Source organism: Coffea arabica, chromosome 2c (genome assembly GCF_036785885.1).
Source record: "Coffea arabica cultivar ET-39 chromosome 2c, Coffea Arabica ET-39 HiFi, whole genome shotgun sequence".
NCBI classification, from domain to species: domain Eukaryota; kingdom Viridiplantae; phylum Streptophyta; class Magnoliopsida; order Gentianales; family Rubiaceae; genus Coffea; species Coffea arabica.
In genome coordinates this window covers 20284096-20300517 of record NC_092312.1, presented here as the reverse complement: position 1 = coordinate 20300517, position 16422 = coordinate 20284096, and the positions used below count along the sequence as shown (strand labels likewise).

Here is a 16422-nt window from a genome sequence, read left to right as displayed (position 1 = left end):
CTCGGGTCTCCCTCCCTGGGTGAAAGCCAGACATCCTAACGGCCGGACGATTACGGCATCATGTCATCGCCTGAAATGTATGCAATTATTACTTCACATGGACGGCCGTACCTGGGCAGCTGTGAAAGCGAGACTTGGGCCGATATTTCGTGCGAAACGGATGTGAAAATATGAAGCAAGGTAAATCAAAGACGTTAGATCAAATTCTGGGTGACCATCATGACTGAAAATTGAAATTTTGTCTTAATCCTTTGCATAATAATCGTTATTGTTACTAATTGATTTTTTGGAACAATTTCAATAGGATTCATTCATCGGCCTTCAAGACTGTGTCCACAAATAAATATATACTATTAGATTTGGTTGAAGAAGGACATTTGGGAACAAGCACTATAAGATGCCATCTTCATTCCATCACGATTGATTACGATGGGAACCCACAAATGAATTTGTAGCTTTGCACCCCCGCTGAGGGTTATCCGATCGTCATGCCGCCTGATGGATGGCAAGACTCGGACTCACTCTTGCCGACAGCAACTAACTATGAGTGTTTCAACAAACCACTGGCCCAACGGCTCATGGCTGCTGTCGTTGGTGAAACCCTCACCAACGAGCGAAAAACAATTTAAGAGGTTGTGTCATATTATTTTTTTTTTGATCTAATTGAATCTGTATATTTACTAATCCCTACAACAGCTTTTTCAGGCTCTTCTTTTCTTTCCCTAGATTAGGATAGCGTAGATTATACAAATGTATCGTTGTTGATTAAAAAAAAAAAAAAAAAAAAACTAAGAGTGTTTCAACACATACTTTTATTAAGTGCTCAAACATAAAATCCAAAATAAATCATTGATTGCTCTCACTGATAGTAGAAAAAAAGTTTGTGAAAATCTCGCAATTTTCTCAAATTCTTTGTGAAATTTTGTCGTGTCATGTTGGGCAGGATGCTAGACTGAACTGTGTTCAGTGTGTACATATATGACATATATATGACATACCGAGAACATCACCAGCCTTGAAAATTTTACCGCTTGGCCATCTAGACGTGCGTTGAAAGTCCAACCTTCGCCATTTTCAAGAAAAAAAGAACAAGTCCAACCCTCACTATCACGACGGTATCACCAACAGTGAAGATGGTTGCTCTAGCAATGTTTTAGTGCTCTGAAGTCTGAATCAACACACACAGGAACACCGCTACGCCAAAAACTTCCTGTTTGGGTTGCATTTTTTTTTTAATTTTTGAAAAAAAAATTATTATAATAATTTAATATATATAAAATAAAAAAATAATTAAAAAATATATTTACTAAAAATATAGCAATTTTCTTTAAAAAAATTACCGTCCAAACGTCACTTGATTGATAACTTTTGCCTTGGGACATTTTGGGACCATGGTATAAGTTTTCAACGGAAGCAAAGGTGTGAAGCATGATGGATAAAGTAAGATTGAAGTAAGAATTTCAAGTAAGATTGAAGCAAGAATTTCCTCGTCCTTTTTATTATTCTGTCAATGGTTGTAAAGGTACTGGGTAAAAAATGTGCTGCTTTCTCGAGCTAGAATGTGACCCTTCGTTTATAGGCCTTCACAGACAAGATTTGTGAATTGACAGCTCTGCATAAAATTCTAGACTATGAATTGCTTAAACATGGATTCACCAACTTCAGTAATTATGAGGCCAATAGTTTCAGATTGTAAGTTTCTGCTAAACCTTGCCTGAGGATTCTAAACAATTCCACCTAGCTTTTTAAAAGTCCTAAAAATATTAGATCACGCTTGGATTGCTTGTTTTCGTTGAAAAATATTATTGTTTTTTATGATCATTTTTTTCCCTCGCATATATCAAATCGCTATAGTAATTTTTCCATAAAAAATGACAAAAAATACAATCCAAATACAACCTTACTTGCCCCTCTCATTTTCAAATTTTTATAACATTCTCATCATCCCGATTAAAATATTCGTTGAGGTTTCTTCTGGGAGAGAAAATAGAGACGATGCGAATAATTGTAAAAGTCGTCTACAAATAATCAAAACGTCCAATCAGATACTCCCCATGCATAACCACATTCAATGCAACCTTATCGTTTCCCCTTTTATTTTTTGGGTGTCAAATCAAGGAATCATCATCATCGGTTTCTTGTTATTCAGAGATTGGTCAGTGGGTATGCATGGCGTTTACTTAGTTTCAGCTTTAGATGAAATTCCTTCATGCAAAACCACACTAAATGCATCCTTATCGTTTTCCCTTTTTTTTTTTGGGTGTCAAATCAATGCATCATCATCATCGGTTTCTTGTTATTCAGAGGTTGGTCAGTGGGTATGCATGGCGTTTACTCAGTTTCAGATTTAGATGAACTTCCTGCATAACATCGTGGTACGTTATGAATTTATGACCATTATTCTTCTACAGTTCCTGTTTCCCTCCGCTCCGCGTTATCCTAGCATTTCAATTCAGTAAGCTCAATCAAATGATTGACCCGTAATTCCCTGCCCTAAAATTAACACTCAGAACCCTTTGATACTCCATATGCAGTCCCTTGCAAATGACATGATACTCTGGATGCTTTTCTCTTTTTTGGGGGAGGACTACTATTCTCACCCAAGAAAACAAGTTCGCGGACAAGAAAGGAATGCTATTGAAGTTGTAGCAGTAAATAAAATTTGTTTTACGTCGAAGACCAACAAATGACAACGGAAATGAGAATTCAGACGAAATCTGGCGAAACTCTTATAGCTTCTATAGGTTAGCTAGCATAATGTACCATTTCTTTTATTTATTGTTGTGGGATGGCCATACATCGGGCGCTTAATCAGAAAGGTACAATAGTGTAAGATATGGATCTCTTGATCAAGTCAACCAAAGACAGCAATCTTCATTCCAGATTGGCAATGGCCTTGATAACTGCAGATGAAGTAGTTTGCTCCCCTCCCAACCCTTATCTGATCGTTTCCAGTATGATACACCCTGGCACCCCGAGGAACAGTGCAGCTGTCGTAACCGGCTTTGGTCACCGCAACCACATTGTGGAATGCTGGATTGTAGCTGAACACTGTCAGACGCATGAAGGTATAAATATTAGTAAAACCCGCCAAGTTTTAAGACAGTCTAGGATCTTCTGTCCTGTGCAAGCTCCTTATTTACTTTATGACAGTTTTCATCAAGTGTAGAGAAAACATATTAGTATTATTGACTAACTTGCATATACTAAAGCTGAAAAAGTAGATATAAAAACTTTCTCCATCGTTCACGTATGGCGTGTACACAGTGAGGGAAAGGCCATGGTGAACAATCAAAAGGATAACGTAAAAAAGCATCCACCAGAGTTTTTGTTTCGTGTTGTTTTGCCATGATTCTAACCTGTTCAAGATTCAGCTCCCTCGCTTGTTCTAATTAAGCGCTTTTGAAAGCTCATTTTTTGAGTAAGTTAATGATGCAATTTATTCTATTTAAATTTGGTTTTAACATTCAGTTCGCAGTGTAACTCAGTGGTTCAATGGTGTTTGTTGGCACTAAAATGGAGTTTGAAGGCTGCGAGACTAATTAAACATAAGAGTGGTTTTTATGGAGGGAGATTAGTCCTCAAGCCAGACATTAATATTACACGTACCAAGTGTGTCACCAGCTCTAAACCGCTTCCCACTGGGCCAAGAAACCGTGTTGAAGGTCCAGCCACCTGCTCCTCCCACCCTGTAAATCGCAGCTTCAGCCACACCAGAATGAAGCACCAGCAAGCACAGCATCATCGCTGTGGCAAATGTTGCACTGCATCTTCCCTGGGACATCCTGAAAGTGAGAACGGCACAAGCAAAGCTGAAATGATTACAGTTCTAGGTTGTTGAGATGCATTTCTATGCGAGGCTTTGGACCCCATTATATAGCAGAGTTAATATTCTGTCAGCTACCAAAAGGTCATGAAGAATGGGTAAGACCACAAAAAATATAATGAAAGAAATGTTAACTAGGCCCCACATTCTTGATCATTAACGGGAGCTGATCAAAATTGAATCGGACCTTGAATTCTTGCCCTTCAGCATTCGGACAGGGAAATAAATCGGACTGTGGAGTGGATGTAGTGGGTTTGGCAGAATTTAATTAAAGCAATGCGGCCAGTGAATGACCAGTTAGTCGCATATTTTCTACCGATTTTGGCGACTTTTCACTTCTGCGACGACATTTACAAGCATATCGGGTTAGTAGACCTCCCTCCCAAAAGCATTTTGATCGCTCAAGATAACCCATACCCATCTTTTGTTGTAAAGCTACACTACTGTTTCCCCCAAAATGAATGACCATCTTTTGTGGTCATTGTCAAAAACTCTCGTAGATCAATTCAGATTCTGCTTGTTTTCTTTTCTTCCGAGGTAGGATCTGAAAATGTCCCGGGAAAGTCAAACAAAAGCAGCTGCGAGGGGAAAAAAGAAAGAAACCCTCCTTATGTACTTCTCAAAATTATCAGTTTTATAAACTAGACTAGATGACCGCATTGATAAAATGCAAGCAAAAACAACAATACAAATGGGTTTTTGAGGAATGATACAACGATTAGGAGCTAGGTTCTCTTGGCCTCAAAAAAGCTATCTTAAAAACTCTAATGATTTGTTTGGATTGTGAATTATTAGAGATATTTTTACTGTAACACTTTTTATGATATGATGTATGTGAGATAAAAATGTAATTAAAAAGATAAAAAGATGTGTTAAAAATTGTAATAATAATATAAACAAATATATTTTGCCAAATAAACAGCAATCCAAACAAACCTAAGTTCCTTAAATCTCCATATGGTTGTTTTTTGAGTAGTTTCTAAACAAAAAATTTTTTTTTTTTTTACTTTAGCATTTTTATAATAAGGGTACTTGCGAGATGGAAGGATGTTATTGTAGATGCACATTATTGTCCACGAGACTTCAAGAGGACCAGTTTAGATATAAAGGGTCGAGCTTTAGTTGTGGATCACAAGAGATCACAGATTCCCATCTCGGTCTTCCAGTCCTCTGTCCTGGCATTACTCTTGCTTGACGTTTGAGACATGAATGTTACCATTTGCAGACTGACGACATTGGTCATTCAATTGATCTACCAACCAACCAACCGACTCTGCATACTCATTACAGTTGCCAACTTGGACTTGGTAAGCCTACGTTGGAAAATGTTTCTGAGTGGGAGCAGTCCAAATGTTGCTTAAAGTTGACCTGGGCATCCCCATCGTCCGAGGCTCAAAAAGAAGTTCCTGCTTGACCAGTGAAACCAGAATCAAAAGGAAAGGAGATTAAATGCAAACCTCATCCCCGTGTAATGATTACCTCACCAAACACCTTTTACATTCAAAGATAAACAATACTCCGGCTAAATGAGATGCAGGAAAACAATTCTCAAGTGTAATTACGCTCCTAAAACACAAGAATATATGCACTATTTTGTGCCATTTCTAAGGTGAACCAGATAAGTCAAGAATATCAATATACATATCCTCACATCATCAATGCACAAGGGTCCCACCACCAGAGGGAAAACAGAAAATGTAGGGGGAAATGGCAAATATGGAATCCCAAGCACATTATCTGAGTAGCAGTATGCGCACACCAGGATACTTTGGCAGCAACTATTGAACTAACGAAATGGACACAAACTGAGTGGAGTGCGGACCACATGTATCCCCAGAATAGTTTGCCTAGCAGTCTACTAGATTTGAGCCAATTGTTTTCAACATCTGAACTGCAGAAAGTACTAATTCAGATGTATGCAGATGCCTGAATTTGAAATTCAGTGTATGAAATGTACATCCTATGATGTTAACAAAGGAAGGGACAGAAAGGACAAGAGAATGAATCACGAGGAAAGCAAACTAGTAAATTCAGTATGAAGCGTTAAATTTAAGTTAATAATATGAAGCGTTAAATGTAAGTTAGTAGCTAATACACACTTGGCTAATCGTAACCTTTCCTGGAACCTAAACAGCCCAGCTCCTCCTTTAAAGCTTGCACTGCTTGTGAAACTCCATCCTGTCAAAATGCAAGTATAACGGAAAGCATCCACTTTGTCAATTTCAGTTCTAATTCACAAGCATAATTTAAGTGGTATCTCACATTCACTATCGTGCTGTACCAAAAAGACAAAACATACACTAAATTTTGGCTGTAGTGTCCATCAGAGTTCAAAACTCAGCACAAGGTCATAAGGTTTTAAGTTCACAAAATGCTAGGATATGATAGCAAGAACATGTATACAGATCACGCAATTTATCAAAAATACAAATAGAAAAATTTAGTCAAATGCTGTTGCCCATGCATTTACTATCAGTCAGACACACACCAACACAAACACATATGAAAACACAGAAAATTGTTGTTAGATTCAAAGGTTTTTCTATGATGGATAATAAAACCCGAACATTGCAGGGTAAGGCATGTTCTTTGGAATTCAAGGTGTGACAAAAATAATCATGTGAAACCTTAAAATGAGAACATCAAAAGACAAAAGGGTACAGTTTCAAAAGGTTGATCCAGCTTCTGATAAATCTGCAAGTCATCATGCCTCCAATTTGGTAGGTCTTAATTTGGAAATCATCAGTATTTAGCCATAAAACAATACTAATATTTCTCCAAAATTCAGTCTGTTTGCAGATTGCTTATTAATGGCTATAGATGATCAAAGCTTTTCCACTGAAATTCAGTTGTTTAATAGTCTCTCCCATTGAAAATTTGTCTCCTTGGAGAATTATGTAGGAGAACAGTAAAGCCGGATAAAAATGACAATAAATTTTCACTCATACACACATATCAAGTTTAGAAAAAGAAAACTTGGTGGTGCAGATGACAAATGTTTATCAGAATGTCAACCATAACCCAATCCTGTAATTTGGGTAATCTAAATTCATTTTCTGCAGTTATTTAACTAAAGATGCGTGACCATCCTTACCTCAGATGATATTCTTTTTGCAATATCTAAAGCACGTGCTCTCACTTCAACAGATAATGCAGAACCTATTGCCCTGGCAACTACTTCTGCAACTTCCCGGATGCATAAATCCTCATCTTTATCTGGAAGTAGCTGGTGCCTTTTTAATGGCTCTGGGGCTACTCCAATCCAAAACATCCTCTCAGCCCAGTAAAATTGGTCCATTAAAAATGGACAAATTACCTGATATCAAACATTAATCACTTCTGAGCACATACTCAATAGCAAGGAGCAAATGAGTGATCATACATGTGGAGTTCAACTAAATCATGAAGAGCAAGTTCCATTTCTGATAACTAAAATGGTCAAATAATCCTAGTACTTTCTAATAAGGTTGTTTATCAGAAGCTAAAAACAACCTTGGATTTTGCTGCTTCAAACAACAGCAAATCTTAATGTTCTCAAGATATTTTGATAAAACTGAGCTAAGGGCTCTGAAAGATGATATGCTTACCTTCTATCAGTAGTTATATTGCCTACTCAACAGCAAACCAGGTAATCGGTAGTCTTAAACAGATTTAAAGTTAACAATGCAAAACAATATAATAAAACTCCCAACCTAAATACAGTCAATACTCTGAAAAGGTCAATGCAATATTTCATCCTCGGTCCACTTTCTCGGGTGAATGACCACATTTAAGATACAGAAATATGTTGTTTTAAAGATAGTCAAGAAACAAACCTGGGGAGTTCCTGAGCGTAATGCAGCAGCAGTAGACCCACTGTTGAAATTGAGAAGCATTAAATTTCAAAAGATAACATAATATTAAGAAGCAGCAGAATAGTGTCATTAAGAATGAACTCTTACCTTCCTCCATGATGAATTACAGCAGCACATCTTGGAAACAGCCAGTTGTATGGTATGATCCTAAATTCATCTAAAAAAGGTGTTAATCTTCTAAAATAATGTATAAAATGCCAAAGTGAACAAGTATCAACAGCCTACAAATGTCTTTTAATCAATTGTTATATCCAGCAGTCAACTGTAAAAGGCTGTTTAGCAAGACAAGGAATTCAGCAGTATTTACCAATATTGGCCTATGATATTCAAGTCCTTATAAAAGCCACACTAGGTGTAACCTTCTAAAGGCTCCTATATTATCATATGAAACCTATGTTCATTCTCTCAAAGGTACTCTAATTTATTTTAAGCTTTGACCAATTGTTCAATCGTATCAGTCCATTCCACCATCCACAAGGAAAATCCAAAAGCAAGAATTTCCATTTTTTGTATGTAGTTGACCCATCCCAAAACTTAAATCTCCATTCTCTTCCTGTAGCACTTCTTTATTAAAACGTTATTTAAAGCAGTAACGTGTTTGTTTGTCAAACTTTCATATTGAAGAGTTTGACATGAGATTTCTCGTTCTTTTCAAATTTAAAAAATCAGAAAAGTAGTGAAAAGGATCAAAACTTGACAAAAGTCCAGTTGTCTACAAGTATAACAAGACATTCAATTTGCACATGAACGTGCATGCACTAATTCTCCAGAAAGTTTACGCAGAAAGGATCTGTACATGTTCTTACAGATAGCACTAACTATCACAATGACTTTACGTTTTGGAAGTTCTGCATCAACATTTATATTTTCCCACTCTCAACTAAAACATATTTTCACGGAAAACTGTTATATTTAATTCTTGTAGATGATTGTATTTCACAGAACAGACTCTACATTGAAGGGTTTGCAATGCAGTTGCTATTACCACTTTGCACCTATTCATGCAAACATCATCATTTTCTGATCGTGTCCCTTGTCACCATTGGCAGAGGAAAAACTAAGGAGGGCTGTGCAGCATTATCCCTACATCTATTTGGTTGTTGGTCAAATTTTCTCTTCCCTAATTCCAGCATGTGCATAAGAATTCTAAAGGAGTATCTTGCATTTTTAGTTCCTACTGCGACCATGCCAATTCATATGCTTTAGCCTACTCATTTCCCAAGTCAACATGAAAAGGTGAAAGTACTCACCCAGAGTAACAAAAAAGCCGGCCACCAAAAATAGACACTCCATCTCTACTTGACTGTCTTCTTTCTGAACCAACTAATCCATTCTGTGCTAATGAATTAATAGCAGTGTCTAAAGGGCCATAGCCAGCTGAGAATAATAGAAATCGATGACTTGAAATGCCTATAACATTCTCTATTACTTGAAGAAATGCCTGGGGATTTCTCATAAGGCCCATGCTGCAGAAGGCAAAACACACCCATTTCATCACCAGAAGGAAAACAGTAAAAAAAAAAAAAAAAAACAGAGAAAACATGTAACCTGGAGCACTAGAAAATCAGGATGATCATTCTGTGCAGATGTTCAAATTTGAAATAACCATACAGGAATGCACAAAGGATTTTGATTAGATAAGAAACTACCAAAATGAGGAATGAAGGTACCCCAAGTCATAGAAGATCTTTCTATTGCAAACGAAAGTACCTATAATGCTTATATGCACACTTCATCATGATGCTATAAGCCTCCCCCAGGAGATAGCACAAATAGAATAAAGAAGAAAAGATCCAGTGAGAGTATTCTAAATGCTTAGGGTGCAACACAGAGAAATGAACAGTTAGATGATTGAGTCCTATAACTACAATGCACATATACACCAAAGCAATTGGGGTTTATTTATCCATATTTACGTGGCCATTTTTAAATAATCTTATCTTTTTTGTTAGTCCAAACAACCATAGGCACAAGGATACCATAGTCTCTAAAACCAAAGTGGTAGAGGCACAATCTTTTGAACAGAGGATATAATCTGTCTGAAATTAGAAACTCACCTTCCAATGGAACTTAGACCTATGAAAATAGGTAGCTCTGGTGCAGGAGCAGACATAAAGGATTGTAACTTAACATGAGTTGAGCACAACTCATCCTTTGTGTTCAAAGGCATTGAAGAAACTAAAGCAGAAATTTCTGCACATTTGTTGCATGAAAACTGCCATTCTGAGGGAAGAAACCAAAAGCCAGATACCTGTACCCTTGATGGCCAATAGCCTGTCATTGTTATGATATTAAAGTAATGGATGAAACAAAGACATATCAATGACAAACATTTTGCCATCAAGCACAGACAATCAGCATATTAGACAATCAACTACTATAACCACACCTTTAAACCAACACTTACAGCTTGTTTCTTCCTGATCAAAACAACTAAATGCTTAAGATGCAGATCAAAGTAGTCAGGCTTCAGGATATCTATTACTGTCAAGCTCCTTAGTAAGCTACACATAATATCTGGCTTTGTTTTAAAACTTCTCAGAGAACTTGTTGCATCTTTGACACATGGATCACATTTAACGAACATGATAAAATAGAAGCATTTCCTTGGGAAAAAAGATTACCAGGGCATTCAACTACTTCTTTGCTAAATCCATACCTGTCATACCAAGGTAGAAACAAAATTCAGAAAGTTCCATTATTTTCCCATTTAGTGACAAACAAACAACCATGGGAATAAATAATCATGCGGCATACATCACCATGGACATGCAATGCAGTTAAAAGCAAGAGAAGACATATAGCTCTATAACCATTAACCACTATGAAGGTGCTATAAATTTTCTGTTACACAATATTACATTTCCCATTATACACCTCTACAAAGATGAAATGCACTCTTGCATTTAATATCAGTGGGGATTCATTACCTATCAACCATTACTGGAAGGTAAATAAGCGTATGAGTGTCATCTGAGATGGTGATTCAATTAGGAATTATGTAAAAGGGAAACCAAAGACATTTGCAACAGGCTGTTGAACCACTTTACAGAGCATGACCGAAGCCTTGCAAGAAATTGAACTGAAACATGTAACATTCAACTCTAAAAGAGCCAAAATGTCCTTGATAAAAAATTTTCTATGGAAAAAATTGGATGTGGATAACCATATTCTATTTTCGTCTTTAAGATCATTTACCATAAAAGGCAACTTTTGGAGGCAGATAATTGAACTTACAGTATTAGGGGGGAAGAAGGCCTATCATGCCATGCTGGAAGCCCTGTTACTGGATCCTGAAACCGAATAAAGTCATTTCAGACCAACAAGGAAGGATGATCCCACAAGATAGAACATATAGCCCCATTATCTCATTCAAAGATAACATCAAGATAATTTTCACCAACAATATGGACAAACCGTAAAAGGACAGGCACTCAGCCTAAGTTCAACATTTCTCCAAGATCCCCATTCATCTGTAAAGAGCGGCCACATCCAATGAATTACGTCCTTCCAACCAACCTATTACGGCAACATACAGGTAACATCCAGTAAAATAATTCCAAACCCTCATGTTTTCCAGAAGCAGCTAATGAAACAAGTTTCTCAAGCTGGGAGAGCAGGAATTTTAAAGTCTCCCAGATAGTGTAGGATAATTTGCTATCTGAACACAAAAAGTACCATCTAAGTATCAAAAAGAAACTGAAATGACAATAAGAATAGACTGCCCTCGCCAAGTGTGAATCCAAATTATGGCCTCAAAGGATGCCTTAAGACAGGAAAGACAAAAACCAAAAGTAGTTTCAGCACTAAAGTAACAATAAACTTAGTTTACATACCTTATCATCTGGAGCTTCTTTAAGGTATTTATATAAATCTGGAAGTTCTTTCCTAAATTTTCCTTCATATGATGATGGGGCACTGCATAGCATGTAAAAGTGAGTTATGAATCAAAACAAAGAAGCAAAAGTAAAACTTTAATCAGCACAAGCACCTTATGGGTGAATAGTAGTGGAATTATAGTCAATTCATGGAAGTTTTTATGTACATGGTACACAGTAACAGCTCTCTAAAATTCAATTTCAAGCAGAATGTTCACCTTGTAACTCAAGGAACTAGACAAAAAGGAAAGAAACCAATTATAACAAGAAAATGACATGGGAGAGAGAGAACAGCATCACTGCTCTTCACAAGAAATTTTATAATTCATACCCTCTGTATACCCAAGTATAAAACCTCTCTTGGACCTTGACCACAGGATAAATCTTGTAAGAAAGTATCCTGGAAATATTAAGAAGTCAAGCACAAGTGTTTTGTGTTTATGCAGACCTAGACCCATGGTCAGATATCTCTATTTCTCTTTTGCACTATATGAGTGAACTAGTTTTGTGTCCTTTTTCTCGACTTTTTGAACTTTTTACACATCAATAAGCATCAAGAAATAGACCATTAGAACAGCAAGGCTCTACACTGAGCAATGATAGACACTGCATATAAGACTAGAGATGAAAGTCTTCTGGTACCTATAAGGGACTACATAGGGAGCAGCAACAACACAGCGGAGGTGAAACAATTCAGCAAGGCTCCACCCTTCCTGGACAAAAAGGATAGACAATATTGCTTAGAAGCAAAATCATCAAAATTTGTAGTAGTGTAAAGAAATGACTCTTAAAGGAAGACCTTTTAGCTTAAAGAAAGAGAAAAAGCATTTTCTTATCATTCCTTTGATTGATTGTTTATGCACCAGAAAGCTTAAAGAAAAATGCCCATCTTTGTTAACACTTTTATCTTTTTCTACAAACAAAAAAGTTAGATTATACCCTACTGTTAATACCATCTGACACATGTCTTCCATTGGCATACATTTACATGTGATTAAATGCAGGAAACTTTACTTGATATTTCCAGAACATGCTCTCATTCAGTAACTATAGATTCAAATTTTTCCTCCCAGACTACCAGAGAATACACATGGTGAGATCAAAATGATTCTTGACATGCAGTGCATGTTTGGCAGCAGTCCCAAACTGATTTCATTTTAATCTTCTTTGGGGAAAATACCAATTTGCCTGCATCATTACCAGTGCAAAGAAATTTATAACCATAAGGTCGCTCTGCAAGCTCAAGCCATCTCCAAATATCCTTTCAACAATTGAAACACATTCTCTTCTGTGATCTCTTGTAATTTCCCTCTTCTGGAGAGAGAAAGACAAGTCTTTGGAGCCTGAGAGAAAAGAGCCAATGTTCAACTCTTAGAAAAGCTAAACAGCTACTACAAAGCTCAGAAATAACACAAATAACTACACAGACCATGTAAAATGAAGAAGTTAACCTGCAGGAGGAGCACTATCATCATGCGGTGCCAAAGCAGGTGGTGATGAAACAGGGAGATAAACAACTGTTTTTGCTTCTAAGTGCACTTTCAGGCCCTGTTAGTCAATGAAATATGACGTTTAACTGACTGGTTGAGTATAAGTCACTTCAACCGCAAAACGGAAAAGGGTAAATTTTATGCCTTAATACAAGCTCATTTTGATTGATTCTAAATAACTATGATAAAGACATCAACATTCAGCAAAGTTCATAATTTTAGCAATAACGTGTGCAGAAAAATCATTTAAAAACACTCAACTCTCAATTAACTGAACTGAACTTATTAGCACTCTAAAAGACAAGACATATATCTTCATCAGAGTGAAGGAGTTTTTAGATCATTAAATGCCATGGAATTTATATTATCCCAAGAACAAGGAATAAAGCTCCATCAAAGGATTTTCTCTTTGTGTTTTTAGCATGATCCTTAGCTTTCCTGCAAACAAGTGACATTTATTTTTCTTTAAATTTTTTAAATGATACATGATTAGCCTAAAATTGTATGAGCACTCCAATGCTTTTGCTTTGGGCCAAATCTTTTACAAGGCAATATCCCCTCTAAAACAAGTGGTTTCATGTGCAAAATTTGCCCTCGTCTAACTAACACGAATGACCTGCTATCTATACAAAGACTTCAAAAATGGTTTCTTTTGCCTAATACCTCAAAATGCATAGGTCTTTAGCACAAGCTTGCATGTTTATTATTTGCAAAGTTGTCAATTACCGTGGGCAGCATAGAGGAACTTATTCAATTTAAGTTTGTATTATTTGCAAATGGCCTTTATCATGGAGAGGATTAGGCAAAGCATGTGAAGTACACATCGATAGTTCAATTCCAGACCAGATAAGTAATCACTTGGAAAGAAATCAAGGCAGGGTTCGGATGCATTTTATTTAAAGTATAGCAAGACGCAGAAAAACAAGATCTCCATGATCCATGCACCCATCAACCTACCTCATGTGCTGAATGAGTTATAAAAAATACGTTATATTGCTCCATGTCAACTGCAAAAGCAGCAGCTATGGCCTGCAAAGTTACATATTGTCAACCCAGAATGAGAATTAATACTCAAAAAAAGGAAGAAAAGCCCACTGAAATGGAATAGTAGGTAACCCAAGCAAGGACATGGATAGCCAATCTAGTCCAACTACGTCATAAACTCATATCGAATTTCCAGAATTATTCAGCATCCCCACCACCACCACCACCCCTTCCCAAAAAAAAAAAAAAAAAAATTGCATCGCAACCCAATCTACTATAGAGTTCAGCTTTCAAATGCGGGAATTCGAAGTTCGAAGTCTCTATACGAATCAAACGATACCAGTTCCAGTGGAGAAAGAAATTAACATGCCAGTAGTAGTTTTATGCTATGTTGATACTGTGTATTTGTTAGTATGACATCAACGAAAAGCAATCAACAACAGCCAATATTTGCTGCAGATGACAAAGTTTAAAACTCCCTGAAATTAAAACGTCAGTCACCATTAAAGGTTCGACACTTACGGCGATTGGATAGACATCGCCTTTCGTCCCAAAGGCCATGAATACTGCTATGGGAGTTGTCCTCATGACTATGGACGACCTTCCACTTCCAAATGTCCCCGCCAATTTCTAAAGAAGCCCAACTGCTAGAGGGCAGGAGGCCGGGGCATTTCGGTTTCTAAAAATTTTCTGTTTCAGTCCCTTATTTTCTGGGCTCGTCCAAACTTTGGCCCCCCACATTTTAAATTTATCACATTCAGTCCCAGTGGCCTTCGCTCACGTAACTAGTATGCTGCCCTTGCCCTTAGGAGTAAAATTTGGATTACCCGTTAATTATACGCATTGTATTGCACATGAGAAAGTGTGACTACTATGATATTTAGTCATAAGGTGCGTTTTGATCTAACTCAAGTCTACAAATTGAACACTTAATCCATTAAGTTACTAAATCAAATTGTTAAGTACTTATCTTAATTAATATTTGAGTGTATATCACATTAATTGATAAATAAATGACTTATCAGTTATATTTTTGAGCAAGTTTTGTCCAAAAAATTTGGTATCAATTAATTAGATTTTTTTTTTGCTAAACATTTGAATTAATTAAATAACACTGAATTTGCTAAACAAAACTTGCTCTCAAAAAATAAGTGATAAACTGGTCATTTATCATTTAATATGTACTCACTCGATTTAGTACTTAACAATTCAATAATCTAATAGATTCAGACTTTAAATTTCAGATTTCAACTTCCAAACTTTAGTTTTATCAAAAAATATATCCTTAGTAGGTTTCGCAAATAAAAAATTCTCGATATAGCTGTTTACTGTGTTTAATGCCCGTGTTTATTGTTATTATTTTTGTTATCATCGACAATTGCTACAAGCAATTCGTTCACATGACTTTTGGGTCCTTTCCCATTTGAATTTTTAATGGTAGAGATGCAATGTTTCAGCCAAGTAATATGCTTTTGTGCTTACATTTAGTGTACAAAAAAAATTATAGATTCCATATAGACTTTTTATAAAAAAACAAAAATTATACTAGCAATTTATTCACATGACTTTTAGATTCCATATAGTCTCTAAAAAGAAAAGGTATCTAAATTTATAGTTTTAGTTCCATACAGTCTATAAAAAAAATACACATTCAGTATCTAACTTTATTAGTATTTGGGCAAATTATCCAATTGGCCCTTGAACTCTTTATCTGGGTAAAAATAAGCCCCTCATCTATTTTTTGCTGACTTTAAGCCCTCGAACTTGTAAAATTGGGCACCCGTGACCCTTTTACCTGATTTCTCCGGTTTTGCAACCGGAAGGTCAATTCACACGAATGTCAGTGTGCTTCTTCAAAGGGCATTTTTGTCCGCATCTTCTAAGTAAAAAGGAACAACTCCTCCTTCCCTCAATTTTTGCAAAACCCTCGCCGCCGCCGCTGTCTCAACCTGACCCTCATCTGATTTTTAACCTTGCTTTGCCTTGAGATACATCAGCTCCACCACTGGCAAAATCAAGCCGTACAAAGCCAGGCGGCAAGAAGGGCAGCGAGGAGGATGAGAGAGAGGGGGTTGGTGAGGAGAGAAACGGCGACGACATCGGTGATGACGGCGAGGTAATTGACGCGGAAGTAGGCGTAATTCTTGCGGATGCGTTGGGTGGCATCGGAGATGGAGTCAGGCTTGGAGAAAGCGGAGCGATCAGCGAGCTCAGACCAGGGGCGGCGGCTGGCGAGGCCGTTGCGGACGGTATCGCTGATATGATTTATAAAAGCACGGAAGGCGGAGGGGTCCGGACGACTGAATGGAGTCGGTTGTGGTGGTGGTGGCGGCGGCGGAGGGCTAAGGGTTGGTGATTGGAAGGATGGCGGGCGACGAGGAAGCCATTCC

The 16422-nt window shown here is 37.1% G+C and overlaps 2 protein-coding genes across 7 annotated transcripts; both read right to left on the bottom strand.

The window, feature by feature from the left end:
* Positions 1 to 2745: 2745 nt before the first annotated feature.
* LOC113731840 (basic blue protein-like) lies at positions 2746 to 3856 on the bottom strand. The gene is made up of 2 exons (XM_027257304.2): positions 3610 to 3856; positions 2746 to 3051 (listed from the first exon to the last, which is right to left on the bottom strand). The coding sequence occupies exons 1-2, from the start codon at positions 3782 to 3784 to the stop codon at positions 2855 to 2857; spliced, it is 372 nt and encodes a 123-aa protein (XP_027113105.2). The 5' UTR covers positions 3785 to 3856; the 3' UTR covers positions 2746 to 2854.
* An 838-nt stretch (positions 3857 to 4694) lies between these two features.
* LOC140035182 (sterol 3-beta-glucosyltransferase UGT80A2-like) lies at positions 4695 to 14692 on the bottom strand. Of its 6 annotated transcripts, none has more exons than XM_072075091.1 (16): positions 14555 to 14692; positions 14006 to 14077; positions 13010 to 13106; positions 12759 to 12901; positions 12201 to 12271; positions 11517 to 11598; positions 11098 to 11199; positions 10918 to 10973; positions 10305 to 10339; positions 9738 to 9954; positions 8931 to 9146; positions 7768 to 7827; positions 7642 to 7681; positions 6921 to 7142; positions 5926 to 6004; positions 4695 to 5717 (listed from the first exon to the last, which is right to left on the bottom strand). In XM_072075091.1, exons 1-15 carry the CDS (start codon positions 14618 to 14620, stop codon positions 5930 to 5932), a joined length of 1554 nt encoding a protein of 517 aa, XP_071931192.1. In that variant the 5' UTR covers positions 14621 to 14692; the 3' UTR covers positions 4695 to 5717; positions 5926 to 5929. The 6 variants fall into 6 exon arrangements, with proteins under 6 accessions (XP_071931192.1, XP_071931191.1, XP_071931190.1 ...); XM_072075090.1 differs by having other exon boundaries at positions 4695 to 5232; XM_072075089.1 differs by having other exon boundaries at positions 4695 to 6004.
* Between the last annotated feature and the right edge of the window lie 1730 nt (positions 14693 to 16422).